The sequence below is a fragment of the Parasteatoda tepidariorum genome, chromosome 5 (assembly GCF_043381705.1).
Source record: "Parasteatoda tepidariorum isolate YZ-2023 chromosome 5, CAS_Ptep_4.0, whole genome shotgun sequence".
NCBI classification, from domain to species: domain Eukaryota; kingdom Metazoa; phylum Arthropoda; class Arachnida; order Araneae; family Theridiidae; genus Parasteatoda; species Parasteatoda tepidariorum.
This window is the reverse complement of record NC_092208.1, coordinates 35,432,960-35,460,036: the sequence shown is the minus strand read 5'-3', so window position 1 is coordinate 35,460,036 and position 27,077 is coordinate 35,432,960. Positions and strand designations below refer to the sequence as shown.

Sequence of the window (27,077 nt, the reverse complement as noted above, 5' to 3'; positions counted from 1 at the left end):
ACTACAAGCAGTTGACCCGTGATATTGAACTTACAAGCCAATTCTGAATAATATTTCAATAAAAAATAAAATTAGTATTCACCAAATTCTATGCAAGAAAGATTGCTGTTGTTAATTTGTAGCACAGGAACTTGGTGTTCATCTTGTACAAAAATCAAAGTTTAAGAAAGTTATTCGAATTCAATCTAATTTGCAGTTTCTTTTAGATTTTTTTACAGAATAAGTTTAGTAAAAATTTGATAAATTTTTCTTTTTTTTTACTATACCAGTAAGAAAGGAGAGTAAAATGTCTGCTTTGAAATTTGGATCTTCTGAGTATTTATTTGCAGGGGCATGCATATGTTGTGGATGAAGTAAGAATGTTCTTATCATGTGTGAAAGTAAGAAACTAATCTTAGTTTGGGAAGTTAACCCTTTCGATCCTAATAGGATAGATACATCCCAAAGAATAAACTTTATTCCATATTGGATAAGCAGAACCAGATTTTGCAGAACAAATAATTCAATGCATTTATATTATTTTCATTATTTATTCCTATGCAATGTATAGGGATTGTTACAATATTCAAGACAATTGGGACATTGTCCCACGAGAATTCCGGGAAAACTTATCATATACTTATTTTAATGTGTCAGCATTAACATAAACTGCTTTTCATACTTAAATTTCAATGCTGCAAAGGTCGGGGGTCGGAAAGATCAAAACAGGAATCTCAGTTTTAAGCCTAAAAAATCTCCAACAATTTGATCAGGTAAAACTATATCTAACCAATCCTAGTAGACATAAGCCCCAAGTTAGTGGAAAGAATGTATCATAAGAAAACACATAAATAAGTGCCTATAGGTCAAAAACAATATTAAAATTCATTACACTAACATTTTTTAAGGTTAAGGACCATTGCTTGTACATTATGTGTAATGTAGATATTTGCTTTAGAGTTCAAAGAGGGTATTGGTTAGGCCCAGTTTAGCAGACTAAATATAGAAACTAAAAGATGTAATTAACCTAATTGCCACTAGTTCATAGGTTTATCTTTCATTCTTGTTTTAACCTTAACATATACACAGCCAACTCTAAGCAACGAAGATACAATAAATTATGAGGATAATACTGATGCGCAATAGAAAAATTAACATACGCAACAAAAAATTCAGAATTTAGATTTTTATATAGCAATTTTTGTCTAAGCTACATACTGTAACAAATTTTTTTTCAACTCAATTTTATTATTAATTTCCTGAAGTTACATTTGGTAGCATTAGTATGAAAAATAAAACAGTTGCCAAGCTGCTTTTCTCATAATTTATCATGAAGCCCTTACGTTGTTTTTCAGTTACATAGCAAAGTAAAGATGTACTATAAAAATTTATGAATTGTCACAGAAAATTTTAAAATATTGATTCTTTTACAAAAAACACTTTAGAATTTTTTAAATTTATTAATTATAAATATAATAGAAACTTCAAGAATTTTTCTTAAGATCAATTTATTAAGCGATAATTATATACAAATTTAATACATAAAATAAAACATACACATAACAAACATTTAGCCTCTGTCAACGCCTTCCAGTCCTGGGTTTATTATTAACTCCATTATTAATTACAGTCAGTGGCGCTCTTGGTTGGTTAGTCGTCCTATTTGCACTTCTAGGCATGAAGGCAGATGTAGTATGGTTACCATTACCTAGAAAGATAACACAACTTTAGATACCTAATCATAAGAAGACAAAACGAAAGTAAAATAGAATAGATAAAAGTAAAATTTCTAATAAGGAAGTTGAACCTTTTAAGTAAGGATTTAAATTAACAATTTGATTAATCAAGGCTAATTTTATTTTGCAATGTTATGATAAAATATAATTATGTATTAAATACAGTATAATATGAAGATTTTTAAGATTCAGTTCTTTTTTTATCATTTAAAATTCTTCTTAAAACACATTGAAACTATTTACGATCATTGACATGCCATTTTAGTACTTTTAAAATTAAATTTTTCTAAATTTAATAACTTCATAAAATTATTTATTAACCTCATTAATTTAATTTTTTAATCATTTTTAATCCTGCGATAATTAAGTCATTTATTTATTTTATCATATTTTATAAAATGTGAATATAAATACTCTTCTTAACAATCAATGTAATGGCTAACTTTTTAATTCAATGCAAGTGTATAAGTCATTAATTTAGCATTGCGACAAATTGAATACCAAAATCTATTTTTAGCTTGACTTTTCTTTAAGCTGTTATATTTCTCTAACCACAAAAGTTTTTCATTTAAAGCGCTATATTAAATTCTAACGGTCTTTTTGATGCTTAGTTTGTAATAATATTATTTAAAATTCAACAGTAATAATGCCGTGTTGGCTTTATTTTTGTCTGTATTATGTTTTGATAGTTCACCAAATTTTAGATTTCTTTCCATGCTACCAAGCATTCGCTAGCAACTATGCATTCACAGGTACTGGTGCTAGTTTTTTTTGTTTTGTTTATTTGAATGCCTAAGGCCCCTTAGTCTGACTGCTAAAAGTTAAATTTTTATTAAAAAATTAATGCTAAAGTTTTTGCACATGACTAAGTGAAGAGCACTTTTGAATGACGCCATTATGGGGAACATTTCACCCGCTAAATAAAGAATTATGTTTGATTTTTGCTCATAATATTATAAGTTAAAGACATGGTAATTTTATAACCCCACTATTAACACTGCTTAACAATTATTTTATTAATTAATAGTGGAAATTAATTTCCTAGTGATGCAAGAAATATAAATATTCAATTAAGTTTAATCTAAGAAATAATCAAGTCCTTGAGAAATTACATGTAACAAATGAATCTGAAGGCGCCTGGATGCTTTCTTGCTCAGCGTTTTTTCCCCCGTACAATATACAAACAAAGAATTCTTCACAAGAAAAAAGAAAGAACAAACAATAACAGATAACCCTGCATTTTAAAACTAACTCGCTTTAAGTTTTCAATACAAGAGATCTACATTAAGACTAAAAGACTTTATAGAAAACGATATAAATATCAGAAAATATCTAAATAAAACAATTAATGACCTATGAGGATAAGTATTTTTTCTGGGATGTTTGTATAAATATTAAATATAAATAATTATATTATGTATACATTTTGAATTAATAATGGATGTTAAAATTGTAAATAATAAACCCCCAACAGATAGATACTGCAAAGCCTCGATATTCTAAGCATTATTTTTGGTTTTCTGATCTACAGGAAAGTAGAGTACAGGATGTAGATTCATATCCAGCTTTGTACAAAGTCATAACGCTTAGAGTGCTAATGGCACCTAGAACAGCTCGCCAAACAATTCAAGTTCTTTTTAAAATAAATACGGTTTGTAATCTGACTAACTACAATGGTATTAACAAACTTATTTCTTTGTTTTCAACGCATTTCTTTATAGATAAAAGACAGACTTCTTGCCATGCTTTCCCCCNTTCCCCCCCCCCCCCTGAAATTCAAATTTAATATTTTCTATTAAATGTCATTTTTAAAAATAAACCCCAATCTTTATTTCACAATGAAAGAAAGTGCAATTTTTTTCTTAGTTTCTGAACTTTTTGATGCAGATTGGATACTAATGCCCCTTTCATACATTTTTTTCTGATGCCTAATTGCAAGCAAAAATATATTTCGGTATATTTTAATTAAAACAATAGTTCAATAGTTACTAAAAAAAAACTGTTAGATTATCCGAATTGTATTTGTACCAATATATAAATACCCCCCCCCCCAAAAAAAAAGTTGTTTGAAAATGTTTTTTCATTCACCTCAAAAATGTATGATTAATAGATTTTGTAAATTAATGAAATTTCAATGATGATAATCGGCTCCTCTTAGATCCAATAACAGCAAATAAGCGCAAATTTTAAAAATTGTTTGGAAGTGAGCCCTGTTTGAAAGATTTTACCTTTAATGCAGAAAAAGACAATGGTGTTTCGTGTTGTATTTCATAACCATAAATTATTAAAATGCTAAATATAATATTTTTTACTTATTTTCCTAAACAATGAAAAAAGTATTGAAAAATTTGTTTAATAAAAATTCTGTGTCAAAAGGCTAACTTAAGACTTTATAACAATCAATACTATTAATTATGCTGCGCTATGAGGATTGTTGTTATAGTTGGATTGAATTTATTGTTAATAGTTTAAGAGTTGGAATTGTTGACTATACTTTCAGAAACACTAACACTATGTTTTCAAAGAAACAAAATCAAACACTTTTATTGTACATCAATAAGGAGAAATAAATAAAAAAGATGGATAATCATTACCCCATCATGTAGGTCATAATTCCAAAGATCATAGAAAATAAGAGCTGGTAAAAAGATACATTTCATTTAATGAAAAAAAAAATACTATTTTAAAAAAAGAAAAAATCTTTTATATTTTTCCATAACTAGTTTAAGATAACCACTGTTCCGTTTTAATAATACTGTTAAGAATATTCCATAAAAAAATAACAATAACTTTCAAAAATATACAGAAATAAGATAAAAACATGTGAATAAAAGTAATTGGGCTCAAATTTTTAGTTTATTATAATACTAGAAAATTATTAGCATTTTCAAAATATGTTAAATAAAAATATATGAATCATGCACAGTTGAAATAAAAAGAATGATTCAGTAATGAATATTGTTATTATTAACTCTAAGATTTATTAATTGAAAATTGCACATGTTGTATATCTATTGTACCAGCGAGATCAAACACAATAAGTTTAGTATATAAATACTAGAAAATGACGAAGCTAAAATAAAAGTCAGATACTTTCGTAATTTGAAACAAAAAAAAAAAAAAATTAATCTGATTTTGTTGAATATTTTCAGCTTAATTTTTAACTCAACTAAAATTCTTTCAAAGAGAGAACTGTTACATTTTATAAAACGTTTCATTACTTTATCTAAATTTCAGTATCATGCAACCTTAGTTGTTTTGGTTTCAAGTACTACTAAAAAGCAAACAAGAATGGCAACAATGAATTCTAACAATCTGGTCCTTTGGGATAAAAAACTTTTAACTAAAATTAAGATATATTATAGTTAACAGTTTGCAAAAAACAAAGATTTACTTTTTTAAAAAATAGTCTTGCACGTACACACATAGGGTTAGTATGTACAAACATATAAATCTGTAATTAAAATAGAAATTTCCTTAATTTACTTAATTAATCAAGATTTCCTTAACTAGCTTTGTAAGGAAACTAAGCTGAATTCTTATAATTTATTTTAGAAAATAGCTTAATCTAAAAACTGAACTTTTTTCTAAATTTTACAAAACAATTATTTTAACAATTGATTCATTCTATTAAAATGTAGCTTCAAATACATAAATCTTGGATATAAAAATAAAGTATCACTAATATTTTAAAAAATTTTTTTTACCAATATTATTCTGCAGCCTAAAAAGTGAAATACATTGCAGAACCTCTTATCCGGAAATCAGAAAACCAGATAATCGGAATGAAATTCGGAACCGGAAATTATTTTTCTTCCATTAAAAATTTTTTCTTTCCTGCAAGATTTTGAGCCCATTTTGTTATTTAGAACGTACGGCGTATCGAGTTGACGAAAGAACTGATTTAGAGGACGAATCAAAAGCCGTTTGTAGACAAATCTCACATAAGCACAAATAGCTTATATATGTTATTAATGTTAATAATAACATTAATAACATATATAAGCCTGTATATAATTTTTATTTCATAATTTCTTTCCTTATTTAAACTTAAGTGTATTATTATTTATAATTTTTTATTATTTCTAAATAATTTTTTAGTTTCGTTTTATAAACATTAAAAAAAAAACGGCAGCTTGTAGCGATTTAGAAAACCGGAAAAATCAGTTATCCGGAATTGCGATGGTCCTGATCGTTCCGGATAATCGGTTCTCTACTGTATTACATTTATTTAACTAAAAACAATATTCATTTTTCTAGATTAATTTAAATAATGAAAGATTGATATGGAAATACAGATATAGCTTTCAGATATGATGCTTTTAAACTAAAATGTTCGCATAAAATTTACAGCAGAAATAAACTTACATTTTCGAAAACACATCCTAAGACAAGAATTAAAGGACCATGGGGAAAAAAATCTCCATTATTAGGTAATGTGAGCAATGGTTGAAAAAACTACAACTGCTTACTAAAAATGTAGTTAAGAACAACAACTTTTTGATTACAAACTACTTTTGAAATATATTCATTATTCTAGCAAAAAAAACTATGCAGGAGAACTTATTTTACACCCAAAATGGTTTCGAATAAAAAGATTTGCAAAATTAGTTTCATTTGGACCTCTTTTTTTAAAAAACTGAACTACCACTAAAAACAGTTGATAATCATTAACAGTTGATAATCATTACAAACTTCTGTTTTAATGTACTGTATCACACTACTTACTACACTTTTTTTTTAAAAAAAGAAAAGTAGCACATCAAACAACAAACTCCGAAAAAAGCAGCTACTACAGTAGTTTTGTCATTGTAGCATGTTACTTTTGAGCAGTGTATCAGACTAAAGTAAAGAGTAAAGTGAAGCTAAAAGAAAATAGATGATAAATTCTAGGTAAATCTCCTTTATGAGATACATACCTGAGGCGGATTTAACAAAAACTGACCACTTACCAGTCAGTGGAACTGTAGGTATTGGAGGAGCTACAGCTCCAGGTGCTGGTGAAAGAGGTATGGGCTGTTGTAAAGGAGGAGATCCCCTTTGCTCACCACCAGGCTGTAAGGAAATTTAATCTATTAGAAAATAAATCTCTAAACAATTAACTTTCCTTCTTCAAAAACATAATAAATACATGATTGAAAATTGCAAGAGTGAGAGATAAAAACTAACTACTTTTATTTCTATTGTTAAAATACCAAATTCATTATCAATTGCTTTAATAAATACATATAAATAATAATAAATAAATAAGTGAAGTATTTTAAAAGATGAGAAATTGGAAGAACTGCAAGTAGATGGATAATAGAAATATAGAGCTGTTTAAAAAAACGATTATAAAAAAAAAAAAAGGCTCAAATTTAAAAATGCCAAAATTCTACAGAGCTGGAAAACTTATCCTAAGATTTCAGCTTAACAATTACGAATTTTTGTAGAAGTAAAGTTGAATAAGATTTACTTATTTTAAAAAAATAATTTGTTAACTGGAAATAATGTTACTAGAAGCATTAAAAAACCACTTCTAAATTTATTCTCAAACATTAAGTTAAAAACAAACTAACTAAAGGATTAAAAGCTAAATTCTAAAAAAATTAACAATAAAATAAAGATTAAAAAAAACAAGCACTTTATGATTCATGATAAGTTTATTTTACTTCTTCATGTTTAAGTGCTATATTTTAACCAAAATGAATGCAATATGCCAGTGAACGCTATATTTTAATCAAAAAATTCAAAGTAATAATTTTTTAAACTAGGCAAATGACTAACTTTTGTTCTTTCTTTATATTCTTAGTTTTGGAACAATCTTAATGGATATCGCCTCTGAAAACATGAACTAGCTTCAATGTACTTCTTTTCTCTAACACAATAAATATTAGTGAGTAAAAGATATAGTATAAGTGATTTTTATGCATGTTTGCAATTTTGAAGAAATTAAAGCTTTTTCTGAACATTTGCGAAAGGAAATGAATCATATTTTTAAAAGAACAATAAATGTATGAAAACTAAACAAAGAAATGAAAACTGAAGTAAAAGAGGGTCTCATGTCATAAGGCAAATTAAGAGATGAATCATCAAGGTTTACAAACACTCAAGGGGAAAAAAAATTCTGACTGAAGTAATTGAATTTTCCAGCTATGATTTTCATGGAAAAAATATGTTTAAAAAAAAAAAAAAAATACAGGGACCAATCTAAATTACTGGCTCTTCACATTCTAGGACTCAATCTTAATGGTTATGGGGGGTTACTTCAAATATCCTAATTAATTAGTGCACACGATATTTTAAGTTATGAAATCGGACGCAACCTACAATTAATTGTCTATTTCGCGATATTTGGAGAACTTAAGCAAATTGAAAACTTTTCGCACATAAAGTTCCTTATTTTTTTATATTTTACTTAATAATCGACAATATTTTGAATGGTAAGGTATAATTTTTTACATAATTTTAAAGAATGCAATTTTAATAGACAAAGTACAAAATTTGCACGAAATCTGAAAAACAGTCTCACAAATCAAATTTTTAAAATACGATATTTTCAAAATTAGATTTTTCAGGAACTATCTGACTTACATTGCAAATTTTTTTTTTTTGCCTTTTAAAATTACAATCTTTAAATTTTATATCTCTAGTTCAAAATTTTTCCAGTGTTAAGGAAAATAATAAAGAGTAATAAATAATAGCTAAAAATTATTTTGTGGCATTATCTTTGTATAAACCAATTTTATGATTGCATCAAAATTTTTCAATTCACTTAAAAAGCTATAGATATGGCAAAATATCCAAAAAGTAATATTAACAAGTTCAAACCTTGGACTAATCTCCTAACTAAACTATTGGGACCACAATTCCCAAATTGCAGCTAACCCCTATAATTTGGGGGTCAAAAATGGAAATCCATTAAAAAAAAGGTATGTTTATCAGAGAAAGTTCAATTTTGTGTCTGATTTCCTAACTTTAAAATATTGTCTACACTTATTAATTAGTAAATTTAAGGTCATTTCTTCAAACCGTTAAGAACTATTGCGGCATGCACTAGCTGTTTAGTTGACCAATAAATGATTAAGAGCTTGGACTATGTCAATTATTCATCTAATTTCCAGAACAGAAAATTTCGATTATGTGAAGAGGCATTTAGATAATTATTTTTAAGATTTAGATGTATTTTTTTTTTTGTAAATTTTTTTCATTGCTAAAGATAGTCAAAATTTTATAACATGTTAAGCGCTTTTGACTGTAAGAGAACTTGTATTGAACTCGATATTTCTAGAGAATTAGAAAATTGGTATTTTGCTAATATTTCCAAACTTAAAGATTTGAGACTCAGGCTTTGTAGTGTGATAAAAAAAAAATACGAAAATTTTTTAGAAAAATCAGGGCATTTTTTGTAAAAGTATTCATGTACCATACTATCTGTTTAAAAAGGAAATGCTAAAACTAAACAGTATAATTTGCTTTACTTAACTGCAACAGCAAATTGTACCACAAAAGAATAATTAATAAAGTATACTATTTTCAATTTTGAAAATTACTTTGTTTCAGAATAGAGAGTTTCAACTATAATTTTATTAATGCTGAGAAACTAATAGTTTCAAATCAATACATGGAAAAATCTTATTTCAGGACTGCATAAAAAAATAACTGGTATCAATAACTTAATATTCTGTCATACCAATATATAATTAAAATTTGTAATCAAGTTCAAGACTTATTTAATCAAACAATTCTAATGTAAGTTTCAAATTATCTCAAACTATTAATGATTATACTGTTTAACATTTTCGCAGAAAAGTGATTTTAATGGACAATCTCTCAATTTGTAATTGAAAAGTTCTATGATATGATTTGCATGAAGTCATATCTATCAGATAAAAGAATCTATCAAATGAAAAACCAATAATTTGAAAATTGCAATACTCCACCCCATAAGATTTTTTATTGTACTTGCTGAAAATAATAAATAAGCAAATGACCCCTGAATTCATAATCTACTTTCCTTTTGATAGAAAGAATTAATTCCCAAAAAGGTTTAAACAATGAATTAAGCGTGTAAGGCTTTATGTATCAGTAGATTGTCCCTAAACTGGACTTTACTTTTTGTCATTTATATTACTATTATTATTAACTAAAATAAAAAGAGTTTGCCATTTTTGATTCTTCAAATTAATTTTTAAAAATCCCCATTTGATTTGTATTCATAGAAAAAAGAATGTTCTAAACTTACAATAATCGAGACAAAATGCAGAATATCACATGATAGATCAAAACTAAAAGAAAATTTTGTTGCACATCTAAACAAATAATTTTTATAAATATATGGGCATTTTTTAATCTCAAAATTTTTTAAGTAAGCTCCGTTGATTTGTCCTCAAATCATAGTTTAGAAATCTGGTCACCTTATGCTTGGGGTAAGATCCTTCAAAAGCTTTATTCTAAAAGTAATCAATCCAGAAATTTACAGAGTAGCTCTCTTCTAATGCCTTTACCCAGAGATTCCACTCATCAGTTAAATTTATAAACAGAATCTTCATTTTAAACATGCCACAATTTATTTGCGAGCTGTCTTATGACAGGTAGTGTAGATTTAATAAATGTTTCACACTCCAGAATGTAAAATCTAAATTTTGAGGGATAACATAGCTGTGTAGGAAAAAATAGGACTGTTTTGGTAATACAGGAAAACATAGGATGTTTTTAAGACTTAAAATATATAGAAAATATAGGATTTGGATTTGATCCCTGTTAGCGTTACACTTGAAAAAGTATATTGCATTTAAATATATACATAATTAGTCAGCAATAAGTAATACTTACAGGTTTCTGTTGGTTATTTTGTTGTTCAGAACTTTCACTCATATTAGGTACTTCAGAAAATGTAAAACAAAATCTGAAAACAAAATATTATTAGAAACATTAAAAATTATTACTTTGCTTTGAAAATATTTAAATAAAATTTCAAATTTCATAATTGCAGAAACAGAAGACAATCATAAAATAGAAATAATTTTTAAAAATCAACATTTTCATTTATAGTAATATAAATCAAGTTAAGTTTTTTCTTTAATAGTTACTAATATTTAAAAAAAAAATCAATTTCTTACATTTAAATGCTAATTAGTATATTCTGTAAAAAGTTGCATCAATCCTTACAAAAGAACCTTTAATGTCTAGTGATGAATAGCATTTGACTGAATAGAACATTTTTTATAACTTATCAATTTTCTGAACAAGTTCCTTTCAAATTTTTTCTAATTTTATGCATCTAATTGATCATAGAAAATATTCATGTGATAAAGTTTTCAGTATAGATTTAATATTTTTTTGAGAGAGAAACGAGGATAAAAACAGATTTGTAAGTTAGAAATAAAACTAGGTTAGGCCTTAAAGAAATTGGAAACTGGCTGACATGTGAAGAGTACAGTTTTTAGTTTATTTTTGTGTATAATATATTAATTGATTCACAGAGTATGTGAATCATTAATATGAATTAATAATTTTTGCTGTAGAACACTAGCAATGGTAGCTTGCAGAATTATGAGTAAACAATCTTAAGTAAAATGTTCACATAATAAATAATTTTATTTGAATATAAAAATGTATTATTTCATAAATGGTGCAATAATTAACATTTAAAAATTTTTTTATAAATACCAAATACTTACAAACATATCTTTTAAAAATCTAATGATTATAAACAAAGCTTAATATGTGATTATCAAGCTATAAATTGGTTATACAATTAATTGTTTCTTATATTATTTAACATGGAAATAAATTTAGGATAATATAAATATTATAACAAACTATAAAAGTCAGCAGCACAAAGCCTTTTCTCTCTTTTAAACATATTTAAATAAAAGTACAAAGATTTCATTTTGAATTTTTACATAACTAAACAAATATAGGATGAGTACCTAAAAGCTTTAAGATTAATTTAAAACTGAATATACATACTTTTGATACATTTTGTTTATCATCATAGTAAAATAAAAATATTTCTATAAATACCTTTCTGAGAATCAGTAATCACTGATCTAGTCTAAACTTTGGCTTATTTTTTTAAAAATTTATTTGAAAAGATTTAAATAAAATAATAATTAACAAATCACATAAAAGTTGGATAATATTTTGGTTGAGAAACTATTGAAAAAAGATATTTTGTTTACTATTTCCCAAATTATTTAAATTGAAGATGCAGTTTGACACTTATATAAAAACTTAAATTTATTTTTGAGTACAGATAGAACAAAAATTTGAAAGTACATTAATTATAACTTTAATGTACGTTTATTAGTAATGTCATTTGTTCTCATTCAATACTCACCAGGTTTAGAACAAATCACTTTATTGAAATCTAACAAGCATTATTAAAAGGGAGGAAAATATTGAAATGAGCACTTACCTCAAAAAATAAATTTTTGAACACAAGTAAAATTAAAAATTATCAAAAGGTTGCAAACTATTTAGATTTATTACAAAAGTTCATTTAGTTGTAATAATAAAGTAATGACTATTGATAGTGGTACACTTACAACATTTTTAGAAAATAGGTTTGGATACTATTAGAAAACTACTTGGTTAAATATTATAGCCAAATGTGACACTATGAAAAATTACACGATAAGTGCAAAGGCAAATATTTAATTAAAATTAAATAAAAATTAAAACAAGTTTTAAGTGCAAACCAAGCTGGATTAAAAATTAGTATATTGCATTAAATTTTAAACTTGATTGGAAACAAAATAACATTTTCTGTACCTCCAATAAATTTGTAATTAATGCCTGTGGAATTTAGTGTAAATTTTTCCAATAGTTTTCTATTAATAAAAAACCAAGTGAAATTTTATAATCACCCAAGACCATACAATTGCACAGTAAGTAATGAACAATATACACTTGACAATTTAAAAAAAAATTTAACATGAAATAAGTTTTTTTTTGATTGTGAAGTAAATACAATATTTCACGCATTATATACTATTGCTCATTAATTTCAATGCACCCATTGTTTTTTCAATGTACACATAAAGAGGTGTGCTTTCAGTGTTTACTAAGTAATAAACTCTGATGAAAATATTTTTTTACATAACGTTTACACAGCATAATTTGATGTAAATCTTTTCTTCATCAAAATAACCAAATTTCAGATCCAATTTTCCCAAATTGATCAAGTAGTTTAATAGAATTTCTGTCTGGATTAGTGGCTGCAGTTTTAAAAACAACAGCTACACAATTCATAGAGTTTGAATGCTCACGTTTAAAAAACTGATATGCAATAAAATTTCTGAGCAATAGTGTAGATTACAAACACATAATGAAACAATATTTTAACAATGTTCAGGACTTGTAGCATCTTGCCTTACAGTAAAAATCTTCAGATATCCACTTCTTTACCTGATTTACATAAAAGAGTAAATAGAATTTACTGATGCACAAAATAATGAGTAAATAACTCAATTGGAAATAATTGAAAATATACCTTTTCACTGATAATGAAAGGGACTAATGTGGATGCATCAGGCCCCTCCATCAGGACATTTTCCAATCAGGAATATCAGCTATGAGAAGAAAGAGAAAATCAGATGAGCAGGATCAGATAATAAGTTTTGCGCAGCATCAGAACTCCCGGAATGCAATCCAAAAATTAGCGGCAAAAATTTTCAGTATGGGAAAGCTAGAGTTTCATAACGGGTATTTTATACAACGGATGTAGAAATGATATGTTTGGGTTGCTTAATATTATTATTATTTTTTTTAAATTAGTGTAGGTAGTGAGTGTGTGTTTTCATGTAATCTGTAAAGAAATAATTTAAAACAAACACAATTTTTTGGAACACAATTTTTATAAGTTTTCGCATACATATTTTTATTTCAAATTTTTCACAAAAACAGTACAATACAATTATTTTTAAAAACAAGTTACAATTTAGATAAGTTATTTTATATACACTCCCACTTAATTTTTAGCTTCTTATTTGATATTAGAGATGCACTGAATATTCAGCAAAAGCCAGTAATATAGAATAACTAAATATATAAGACTAAATAGTAATAGCCACAAATAGTACTTCTTTGAAATGCCAGTTGATGGAATGGTATTTTGAATTTAGCAACAAATATGCTGAATAATTAATTAGCATAATTAATTATTCAGCATACTCAATATCATAATCAGCATATCAGCTCAACATATCCAAATGATTAATTAACTGTAGTCAAATATCAAATATTCAGCCATAAATAAAAGTAGAAATTTTAGAACAGAATGTTAGCATTCTTACTGATTGACTTGATTATACAAAAAATAATGAACAGAGTTAATCTACTTTGTCATGCTTAATAATTTTGAACAAAGAAAGCAAAAACATGTTACTTTTTGTAATAGCATCTTATAGCAAGTATAGTTATCTGTTAACATTTAAATATTTTTATGTTGCAAATTGAATCTGAATGCTTTAGGCATAATCAAATGAAACTGATGAATTTCACCTTTGGCTCTTTTTTCCCCTCACAGATTTTTGAAAAAGTTACTAATCACTTTGTATTTCCTTCAATTGCAAAAAAAAAAAGTATAATACAAAAAATAATGGAATGCTTCATTTTTCTAACTATGTTAATTTATAACAACAAAATTCCATAGTATTTTTTTTTAAATACATAGTTGAACTGTTATGTTTATTGAAATAACATAGTTAATATTATTTCATAGCGCATTCTAGTACTACATTCTATAATAGAAATAATATACACCTTTCATTTTTACATTCCTTTTTTTTGTAAATTACAAATAATGGCTAATACAAGCAAACCAAATATGCTTGCTGAACATAACGGAAAAAAGCAAGTCAACTTTTAAATTTAATCTACTATGCATATATTTAATTCTTTTACATAATTATCAAAATTGTTATCTTTAATTTAAAATAAGAATTATTTCTAATATAATATCACTAATATTAAACTTTAAAATAAACTTTTTCTTCCAAGAAAAAAAAAACTAACTTTCCCGTAGACTTTATCAATTCATACAAAATTGGAAAAAAGTAATAGAGATATAGTGATAAATAAAATTTCAGAAGTAAATTTCTTACCTTAGTTTATTTTATTAACTAAGTAAAATAAAGTTTTAATTTTAGAAATGATCAACATTCAAAATAGTAAATGAAAACTAAATATTCAGTGCATTCCTTACTTAACATTAATAGCAACTTTACAACTGTTTCTTAAATAATTATTTTAAAAACCACCATGTTTTGTACATTTATTTTGACCTCAAGTGTTTCTTTTTTATACCTTAGAAACAAATTCCTTATGAGCATTGTAAGCATTTTAAATTTAACTTTTCAACATAATTAATAAACCAAAAAATAAGTACATTTTTATCTAATGCCATTTATTACACACTTGCTATCACAGTTTTCGTATATTTATATTTCGGCCTTACTTTTTTTAATACTTTTTACACAATATTAGTTTGAAAACAATATCTCAACATCAAATAAAAACATAGTATTCAACAAAATTTAATATAACAAGAACCATGCAATTATTTATTTATTCAAACTTTTTTTTCTTCAAAAAACATCACTGTTTTTAGAAAACTTAGTCTCAACTGATTTATTTTGCACCTTTTACACAGAAATAAAGAATTTGAGACTTAATAATTGAAATTATATTAAAATGTTTCAATTGTCTCAACTTTTAACTATTGAATTTTCCTATAGCAGCAATATTTATTTTTTTCTTTTTAAAAAAGAGGCTTGAATTTTTAAATCAAAAAACTTGCTTTTTAAAGTAACTTTTTACATCATAATATATAAATTATGGTTAAAATTGTATAAGGAATATAATGTATTAATTTTATTTACATCATTGCTGTATAATATTTAAAAGTAAAAGCAGTAATGATTTAGAATTTTAAATTTGTATTTGTTTTAGTCATAAACATTATGAATTTAACAGTTTAGAAATTTTTTTTACATGGTATGATGTAAAAATTATGTGAATTTGAGCTTTGGGAAATATTTTTACATCACATAGTATGAAAATTATACAAAGTCTGTTTTTTATAAAATATATTTTTACACCATGTGATATAAAAAATATTTACGCTCAAATCAAATATGCTTAGTTATAGTGTGATTGGGCATTGCATTGCAATATCTTTTGTGTAATCAGGCAAAATTGTGCAATAATTTATTTATTATTTTTTTTAATGAAAAAACAGTTTTGTAGAAACTACTTCATATAAAAAATTAATTTGTGAGATTTCATAAAGAAATCTATAAAACTCGACATGTTCAACATGAAAACCTTCAAAATACTTGTGAACTAAGTTTTGATACATTATAAATACATCCCCATCTATTGTCTTTTGATTACAAATATGATTTCAATAGCCATAGACCTCAGAATAATTGCAATATTAATGGAGACATCTCTTAAGAACCATTAAAAATACGTTTGTAAAATATAGAATTTTATACATTTTCAGAAAAATGAGAAGTAAATATATTAAGGCATTAAATGATATGAATCAAGACAGAGTTTTATAAATATTTCTACATAACGTACATTAAAGACATCAATCTGTAAACAAAATAAATGTAAATTATGTATAATCTAAAAATAAAGTAAATGCAAGTAAATATAACTCACTCTCCAATTTTTTGAATATCACCTCCCTTGCCAGTATATAATGTTAAACAGTTTTTCCACAAAGAGGCATACCTAAATAAAATAGAAATGACAATATAAAATAACTCTACTCTGGCTTTCAAGAAGAATGCATATCTGAATAAACCTATAAATTATGATAGGGCTATTAACATCAACGATTTTTCATTCTTCAAAACTATTTTTAACAAAATGGGATAGATTGAATGGAAAATACCTTTAAAATATTACTAAAACATGTACTATTATAAAAAAGAAATAAGATATCTTCAATTGATCTCATAACGTTCATTTATAAGAACAACTTTGAAGATATTTTCCCAAACTTATGGATAATTTAAAGACTTTTGTTAACAATCCCATTATCTGCAGCAAGTGGTGACCGTTCTTTGAGCAAATTAAAAACAGTAGTTAAGGTCTACAATGACATTAGAAAGATTTAATCACTTGCAATAATTTCTATCAAAAATAGAGTTTTAAAATGTTTGCGTCGGCTAAAGAACAGAAATTTTTTTGTTGATGTTTATGCTTCCATATTTGTATGTCATAAGAGATATACTCATTAAAAATATTACTTATGATAGATATTTATTCTAGAATACTTGAGGTGAAATTCAGACTTGGAAAAACGGAAAACTTTCTGCGGACACAAAATCTAAATTAAAAAACTTTCTGCATGCATTGATTAACCTTGGTAGCTAATTTAAATCCTTTTGTTGCCATCTCACTTTGGTGAAATTTGTATAAAAATCACGGATTTTTTAAAGAAATGGATAATTTTTATAGAACTCTAAATTGATTGATGCCACAGAAATGAGTTTGTTTCAGAAATCCAAAAATTTTATGAGCAAAAACACCTTTTAAATAATTGAAAATATACCAGAAATTTGAGCAAGAAAAAAGTACATAGGAAGCATTCATATACAGAATGTTATCAACGGTATAAAATATATAGATACGAATACTTTATTTAAATCGCCTGAACATGAATCTCAAAGTAGGAATTTCAAATCATGCAAATACAAATTGCGGGAATACGAATTCTGATATGTTATTTTAAAATCTCGCGAAATTTAAATTCCGATGTTTTATTTTTATGTCACTTGAACCCTAATCATAATAGGGGTTTTCAAATTGCGTGAATACGAAACGCGATAGTTGATATAAAACCTTATATAAATAATGTTATAATAATAAGTTGATATAAAATAACCTGAATATTTTAACATTAGCACAAAGGTTATAACAATATTTTTCATTGGACTAGATTTATGAAAACACAAAATTTTTTAATGCAATACTGAATAATAAAATCATCCTGCCTATATCTAAGTGTATACTATTTCAGTTTAATCTGTGACTCATTTCAATTAAGTAATTGGGCAGTAATTGAGCATTATTTTAACTTAAAAATAAGTGAAATAAAATATTTTCTATGAACTTTAACATCACTGATTTCATCCGAAAAGAAATGTTGATTCACTGTTAAAAGTTGAATAATAATTTCTTCAGCAATTTTAGTGATAAATAAACAGTTTGAACTTTTAAAAATATTTTTTCCATTTTGTACACATTATCAAAACCATAAATTTAATTCACAAAATTTTTACTAATAATATACAAAGGATGTTCATACTATATAAGTGATATCAAAACTAAAAGAGCATTGAAATAGCCTTAGCGGATGGAGGCAGCATATTTCCATTCAGCACACGTGACGCCATAACCAATCAGAGATCGTTTTTCATTGCATCACTTACAGAGGCTATTTGGGGCGATTTAAACGTTTAATAATTAAATAAATAAATGTTGAGACACACGTTGAAATTATTTATGAAACAGCCAGATATTTGGCTTCAGGACAGAATGTCCGATAAGTTAGAATTGAAAATAAATATATTTTTTTTTAAGAGATGCTGTAATTGCCCATTAATTTTAAGGCATCGATTTCAGTATTGTGAATACATCTTCCGCCGGCACAGTAGTAAAAGTCTCAATCATGTTCATAACTTGAAATAACATTTAATAGACAGTCAAATATGGTCTTTTAAAAACCATACTAGCTTATAAAAATTGAAAAATAAAAAGTATTTTTTAAATTAAAATTTTTTTTTAAAGTTTTAGTCATTTTCAGAAAAATTTTGATGAAAAAATTATAAAACATTTGCCAATATTCAAGTGCTAATATGAATAGAAGCAGCATGCTACACTTAAACCAATTAGCAGTTTTAACTTAATAGGTTTATTAGAAGCCGAGAAATCTTGGGCAAAAAAACTGATTATCAAATTACTAAAGGGGAAAAAAACTGAGAACAGATTTAAAGACAAAATTTTGAATAAATAACTTTAAACAAAATTTAAGTTAGCAAACAATTCAAATTTCTAAAATGTGTGTCTATGTTCTGTTTGCAGTGAGTGGGTTCCATTATTTTCGCTGTAACTTTGGAAGTTTGAGTATTATCTTAATAAATGGAGTCAAATTGCTCAGAATAAAACAAGCTATACCTTATTTTTTCAGAAGTTCGAAAAAAACCCTTTAGAACCTTTAAGCAATGAGAAATTATTTATGAAACAATCACTAAGTATTTCTCATCAAAATATAAAATCCAGAAAATTTTATATGATTTAAAATTTTTTTTATAGATATCTTACATTCAACTAATTGATTTTTTAAACATTTTGTATAATTTTAAGAACTATTATACAAGCATATACCCTAATTCAACCACTTGTTTGATAATCATCAGGTATTATAAATTGTGCAAAGAATTGTCCTGCTTTTCAGTAAAAAAAAAAAGAGGTTGAACATTTTAGGAAGGTAAATAACCTGGGCCTTAAGTATTATCTATGAACAGTGATTACGAAATAATTTTTTAGTATCTTAACAATATAAGAATGATCATTAAGAAAGTATAAATTCAATAAATTTAAAATAGCAGTAACAAAAAATTTAAATTAATAATTTATATAAATATACCAACATAAAGTGAATAAGCCTTTAATTATTTGTAAAACTGGGTTGAGGCACAATCTGCAAATGGGTATAAAAGAAATAAATATTTTACTATGTTCAAGAATTCTCCTTAATTTTTATGTTAACTGTTATTTTAAAAAACAGGATTTACATTTCGATATATCTCAAATCATCACTAATTTAATACACACTTCTTTTATTACATTATGTCAATTACATCAGTTCCTGAAATTCTTGATGGTCTAACTTTAAAAGAAAAATTAGTATGTTATGGTGCAAATAGTACCATAGTCATAAAGCAGTATCCCTAGCAACCATTTTACATTGTCCCCATTATCCCTAGCAACCATTTTACATGTTGGGCTCAAACCTTGCTCAATATTGGTCCATATGAACATGTACCGAGGGACCAATATTGATACCAGATGTCTAAGTTTTCATTATCGGGCCCTGTGGCAGAATTTTTTCGGACTTTCTGTTACTAAGTCACAACTTCCCGAGCATTAATAATATATTTTTCTTTAAGGTACTNATATTGTTTGATAAACAATTTCTTTCTTGATTTGTAGTTTGAAATCACTTTGTTATTGTTTATTTCTTATTTCACCTTTTGCTTTTAAATTATTAAGAAATATTTTGTTGATAATGGTTAGTAATGTTTATTTCCAATGTATACCATAAGTAACAATAGTAATACAATTCAACTTTAAATCTATGGTACACAAAATTGATTATATTCCATAGAATTGAAATTATAAAAAAATCATGATTAAAATTAAAAAAATCCGATTTTTTTGATTTTTTTAAAAAAATTATGATTTTTATACACCCTGATTCTAATATTATAGACACTTTCTCACATTTTGTATTTGGAAAAAAGCCCTAATTATTTCCCCTTCCTAATTTTGTAAATCATTACAAAATTTAAAATTCATAAATAAATTAATTGATAATAAACTAAAATTTCAGTGACGACAACACAATAAAAAAGATACTACTTTTAAGACCCAGTGGAAGAAGAAAGCGGGGAAGGCCGCGGTTGAGATGGGCTGACTCAGTGGAGTCTGATTTTCCTGCAATTAATGAAAAGAATTCAAGATCAAAGATAAATCGGAAGTCGTCATGGAGAAATCTTCAGAGGAAGGCTTTGGCTCACACTGGGTTGTCTGGCCAACTATGATGATGATGAAAATTTGTACAAAAATTAAAAATCGCAAAATCCATGTAGTAATTTCAAAATAAAGATAGACGACAAAATTAAGCAAATAGGACTAAAATCTTTCTGCAAAAACTCTAACATTCTGTGACAATGTTGCCACGTCGTTGCAATTCTGCCACGGGGTTATCAGGGTGCGCAGCCAAATGAGAGAAATGAAATTTTCTATCGCTAATAGAGAAAAAAATTGACAATGTTTAGTTGGTCCCCATAATCATCAGATTTTTTGATTCTATTTATCACAGGGTGGAAAATGAAGTTTGAAGTTGAGAATCTCTTGCAAAATGCAGCAGGGTTGCACATGAGAGTAAAAAATACTTACCTCTGAATCTAGCTCAGTATACGCAAGTGCGGAACTACAAGTATTTCATCAAACATATAAAACAAATGGTGTTTTCATACACTACAGACGGGCGGTATGCCGAAATAGATGGGGGTTGAATTAATTGTGAAAACGTTGAATAGGACAATGACTTTTTGCATCATTTGCGGAGAAAATCAACACGGTAAAGAAAAATATCACATTTCGGAAGAGGGAAAATTAAGCACTTTCCAAAAACACCCATGGAAAAAAGCACCTTTAAGGGCTTTTAAAACACGAAAATTGAAAATAAGCATCTTTAAGCACTTTTTAAAAACGCTATGCACTCTGATTACAGGTCGTATATAGGACCAATATTGGCTGACTAATAAATATAAAATATTGGGTGAATCTGACAATTCTATATAGGGACGATATTGGTTGTAAAATATCTGAGTGAATGAAACAATTCTTTATAGGGCCAAAATCGGATAATAATGGCCTTTTGAACCCTTATTGAGACAAGATTTGTGAATATTGGTTCAATAAGGGCCCAAGTCATTTTGCTGCTAGGGATGTAACTTTAACATTACTAAAAATCAATTTTTTCACAAAAATCTAATAGATCTAAGAGTTACAATTTGATGTTGTGAGTGCCGGGACAGCCTGGTCGGTAGGGCACTAGGCCTACGCCCAAGCGGGCATGGGTTCGATCCCCATCGGCCAAAGACACCCAGTGTAGTAAATGGTGGCTGATGCACGCTAAATCTGCTAAGTCACAAAGTCCTACATGTTCCCATAACAAATCATACCTCTGGGGGTACTATCCAGGAGTTTCCCTGTCTTCCGGATTGGTTCAAAATTTCAGGGCTACGGAGTTGAACATCAGTAGTTGTAAACCCAAAATTGGGTCAGCTGTTCAAGGAGAGTTATAAAATCTGATATTGTGAGAAATGGTACTTTATATGGTCATTACTTAAAAAACTAGGCAAGTTTACAAAATTATAGGCTTCCTTTTAAATAACATATTCACTAACAAAAATAATGAGACAAAATTATAGAAGTATAATGAGATGATATTCTTACCCTTTACTTAACCTACAGATATCACCTTGCTGTAAATAAAGTCCAGGTTCGTCCCAAACTGATAAATTTATGCTAGCAGACCTATCAGCTATTTTACATGTTCTAACCTCATGTCCTTCTTTTGTCATATTTGGTCGACCTATATAGAAAGAAAGTTATGCTTGATATTAGTTAACTTGCATTATCTCTGCAAAAGCTTTTATCTTTTCAGATATTGCAGTTAGATTTCTTTGCAATCGTAATTGCAAAATATTTAATTAATGCAAATATCTTCTTGACAATGCACAAAACAGCTTTCAAGTAGAAAATGAAAACTTATCAACCGAATACACCGGCATTGTAAATTTGAAAAATTAAAGAAATTAAGTTTAAAAGTAAGTTGTCCAAGTGTATTGACTGAGTTTATGTTGGATTTTTATAACTATTTTCAACTGTCCAGTGACATTTAAGGCCGGGCATGCAATGTCTCAGATGGAACAAAAACAAGCTTTTAGACCTATTTTCCCAGCCTTTCTTAGGCACTAGGTCCCAATGAAAAAAAAACTATGAATCTCACAGATTGATCTTCATATTACATGGTGACTTTCCATACAAGGTAAAATCCTAAACTTCAAAAGTGTAGTTAATATTACAAGACCTTTTCAGATTGAGGATATCAGAAAATTGTACTCTCTAACCAGTTTTTAGGCATGGCGCAAATCAAAAATAAGATGCTGGTGATTAATTGGTCAAGTTAAAAAAAAAAAAAGTTTTTGTTCTTAAAATCTTACAATACTCATTGCCATTAAAATATTTTTTAAAAAAATTACAGTTAACACATGAAGCTACCTACCCTTGGTATCGAAAAACTTAACACCAAATCTTTATTTGTTGATGTATAAAATAAGCATTATCTTATTTTGCTTGCTATTAGATATTGAGTAGTGTGTGTGTATATATATATCAGATTTTGAAAGATAATATGGCAGCAAACAATCTATTGCTCTCAAAAAAATCTTACAAGGTTGTTCTCTATACATTAGTAGCCTTTCATACCAGTTTTGAAATGCTGCCCATCAAGATGCTTCTTTAGGGAGCCAAATAAATGGAAACTAAAATCAATATGGAAATTGATCAATTATTTTTTAATTAAAAGATCAGTGGTGCATTCAAAGATACATAGAGTCAAATTACATCAAACACTTCCTCCATGAAGTATTATGATTCTTATCGGCAGCTCTCTCTCTCTCTTTTTTTTTTTTTTGTTNTTTTTTTTTTTTTTGAGTAAGCAACCACACTTTTGTCACCTTCTTACCAGAAATTTAAATAGAAAAAGGTTTCTTGGCAAAAAATGAAGGCTTAAACACTAATTCGGCTTTTTTTTAATGGGCTTGAAAAAACAAACAAGACTAAGTCTCCATAAACATTTTAAAGTTAGAATTGACTTTAAGGTTATTCTCATTACATAAGATTTGTGCATACCATTGCATACAAATAAAATTCATACAGACATGAGGAATTTCACTCATGTAGTTCTTAAACACTTTTATTTGAATCTGAAGAAGCCTTCACAGTGAGAATGGCCTTTTACAAAAGGTAGGTAATTTAAGGGGCATTCAAATATTATGTACTAAGTAAATATATTAAGAGTGATTTTGCACTCTTCTCTCCCCAACCTGACTGGGGAAAAACATAACCACTAAATGCGTAAAAATTCAGATTTTTGTCAGTAAAGGGAATTGACTGCCATACAAAAAACGTCTTAACTATCACTTCTTCCATTAGAGACTTTCATAATATTGTAATGTCACTTTCCACCTTAATACAATATGCTATCAGAAATAAAATTTATTAACAAATAATAATAATTAAAATAATCAACATTCAAAATTCAGACACTTTTCACTGTAAAACAATCTCATTAAAAATTAAGTCTAATTGCTCAGAATTTTATCTCTAATAATTATTTTTGATAAAAGTCTGAAATGTGACGATTTTAAAAAAAACACTAATTTAAAAAGTAATAAAATAAAATGAAATTAACATAAAAGTTTAGTAAAAGTACAATTGCAAAAAATATGACAAATTTACAAGAAATAGCAGAAAACAAATAACAAAACACAAATGAATAAAAATTAAAAAAATTAACATACACACAAGAAACAAAAACAGACTTGAGACTTGTACACATAAAATTTTAAGTCATATTAATTTGACCAATATTTAAAAAACATGAAACACAGTTATGAAAAAAAAAAGTTGCAAGAATGGAGTTTTCAAAAATGAAGTCTCAAAAATGTCAATTTACAAACTTCCTTAAAAATTTTGTTGTAAAGTTGGGTAATCTCATATCAAATCAAAAAAAATTTTTTTTTAGGTGGGTGAACAATTTTGATTGTAATCATTTTATCTGAGATGAAAAATACCGAAGTCCAGACTTTTTTTAAAATTATTTTCTTCTAAGTTATGCTATTTTGAAAATTGATATATTTTTTTTTTAAGTTAAATTTTTAAACAGTTATAAGTTGAGAATTAAAAAATGTAAAAAGTCAATATTTTTTAAATTTTTTTTTTTTTTAGTTTTAATGGAGTTTCAAAATATATAACATAAGTATAAACTTTTCTTTAAATAAAATAATTTTTATAAAGTTTAAAATTGAAATTTGATATTTCACTGTAAAAAAACATATTTATTTATTTACCTACTTTTTAATATCAAATTTTAGGATGGTATTCCAATGAGATCATGGAGAAAAAATAATTTCCAGTATTAATGACAAATCATGCAGCAAAAACACATGTGCTATATCAAGAACAATTTTGGTGGAAAAGTGGCATATTTATGCTGCCACATGATTTCTGTCAATGTTTAACAAGAAAATTTTCATTTTATGAATGCACCGGAACCCTACTTCAAAATTTGGCACATAAAAAAAATTTAAATATTTTTTTTCTTCAAAAAATTAATTTTAAAGTATAAATTTTTTGTAAAAAATTTTTTTCTCCATAACTTAGCAATGTTATAATAATTAAAAAAATTTCATTAAAAACTGTACAAAATGACAAAATTTAGCTCTCTAGATCAGCAATTCCCAAATAAGTGTTCTGAGGGAACCCTCGGGTTCCACGAAGAGGTCACAAGGGCTTTGAGAGTTGGACCAACATTACCAGTTACAAAACCATGTAATAAAATTTATATCTAATTTTTTCCATTAGTTATTTAATATAGATCAGATATTTATTCTTAACATTTATTTTTGTCCTTTTTAATTTTTATTTAAACTAAAGCTGCATTTCTGCTCACTCATTTTCATTATTCATACAATAAAACCAAATTATGAACTAGATTAGATGCCATTTTAGACCTTTCAACTGCTGACAAAAAACCTAATTTTAGGACTAGTATTGTAAAACTACATGGTGAAAATTTTTTTTCCATTAAATATTTTTATTACATTATATTTAAAATTAATAAAAAATTATAACTTATTAGATATTCTCAAAATAAATAATGGTCATTAGTACATTAATATTTTTAACAATTACTTCCACTAAAAGAAGGTTGACCATTTTTCGGTTTCGTTGCCGCAAAAAATTTAAATTGCTGCTCTAGGTCATTGAGTTCTCAAGTTATAGCTATTTAAAAATTTAAAACATAAAAAATTTGGAAATTTTCAAAACTTTTACAACATCTGGAAGAAATCTATCTTTAAGAAAGAAATTTGAATTTATCTTCAAGAACATCTTAAAGAAATGGGTTAAAAAAATTTGAAACTTGATATTTTTCATCCATTTTGTGAGACATACAAGGACCTGACATTTTGAAATTAGTTGATTTGGTATTGTCTTGCAATATGAAATTTGAGTAAATTACAAGTGATTATCAATTTTTTTTTCGTAGATTCGTATTACTATAATATTAAGTAAAAATAGTAAGATCTATTGAAAAATTATTTTGTTTAAAATGTGCTATTTGTGTTTAGCATTTCTTTATATTCATTCACACTACACATCAGTGTTAGTAAAGAGTAAACAAAGTTTTTTTCAAAAGGGGAAGAAAAAAAACAAGGAACCAGTTTTTTCAATATTTATTAAGACTGTCACATATTTTAAGCCCCAAATCTAAAATTAGTAACTGGAAACATTTTTCAAATTATATAAATTACTTAAAATTTATAAATAATTAATTATTATTTATAATTAATTAATTCATTAATTATTATTTATAATTAATAAATATATTAATTATAATTAATTAATTAATTAATTATTATTATTCATAATTAATTTATAACACATTTTAAGGTTTTCAATAAATTCAAAAATATCCACTCTCGTTTCCTAAATTAAAATAAGCTTAATATGATAAAAAAGAATTATAACAGAATATTTTAAATATGCTTACAAATCACATTAAAATCCACTTAAGCTGCAAATAAACGCTTAACATCTAAAGCGGAGTTTGGAAATTATCAGCGATCCAAGATCACAAAATTTTTACTTGGATCACAATAAGATAATTAAATTATCAGGAGTACCCTGGATTAGCAAGTGATGTTATATTCTGTTTTGATTTTCAATTTCTTGTTTTTGACAGTTTTTACCTCACTACGGCATATTTCAACATGACTAAGACAATACACATTCTTTGTATTCAAATTATTTTTTTTTCTCCAACTTTCTTGAAAAGAAAAAAAAAAATTGGTAAAAAAGCATAACGATTAACTAACTTAAACAAAACAAAGTAATAAATTTTTTCTTTAGAATAATGGAGCTGGATTGACCAACAGCAGTTTGATAATATAATAAGTTATTTGTATATTACTGAAAATGATATTTGCTTCTTGATTTTTTTTTATTATTTTAAGCGGCACAATTATGTATACACATAATTTAATACTTTGTTACATAATAAATACAGTACAGAACCCGTTATCCGGAAATCAGAAAACCGGAACGAAATTCGATAAATTTTCTCGCCATTTTTTAAACAAATTTTTTTTTTCCTTATAAGATTTTAGGATTTTTCTTTCTTTTTTGAAAGATGTTCACCTTACCATCATTTTGGAAATAATCATTAGTGTATTACTTCATCGTTTTTTCTTCTTTTTAAGATTATTTCCAAATATT

General features: G+C 26.3%; 1 protein-coding gene across 2 annotated transcripts in view; it reads right to left on the bottom strand.

Moving 5' to 3' along the window:
* Nucleotides 1-1,470: 1,470 nt before the first annotated feature.
* The window catches only part of LOC107442887 (SOSS complex subunit B1-A), a 28,222-nt gene continuing 2,615 nt past the window's right edge, over nucleotides 1,471-27,077 (bottom strand). The window contains exons 2-6 of one of the 2 annotated variants that reach the window (XM_043042785.2): nucleotides 21,969-22,107; nucleotides 16,374-16,445; nucleotides 10,530-10,602; nucleotides 6,635-6,770; nucleotides 1,471-1,687 (exon numbers count right to left, since the gene is read on the bottom strand). In XM_043042785.2, the coding sequence (XP_042898719.1) occupies nucleotides 1,560-1,687; nucleotides 6,635-6,770; nucleotides 10,530-10,602; nucleotides 16,374-16,445; nucleotides 21,969-22,107 (548 nt within the window). In that variant the 3' untranslated portion in view covers nucleotides 1,471-1,559. The remainder of the gene's footprint in view (nucleotides 1,688-6,634; nucleotides 6,771-10,529; nucleotides 10,603-16,373; nucleotides 16,446-21,968; nucleotides 22,108-27,077) is intronic. The other variant, XM_016056563.4, reaches the window with a different exon arrangement.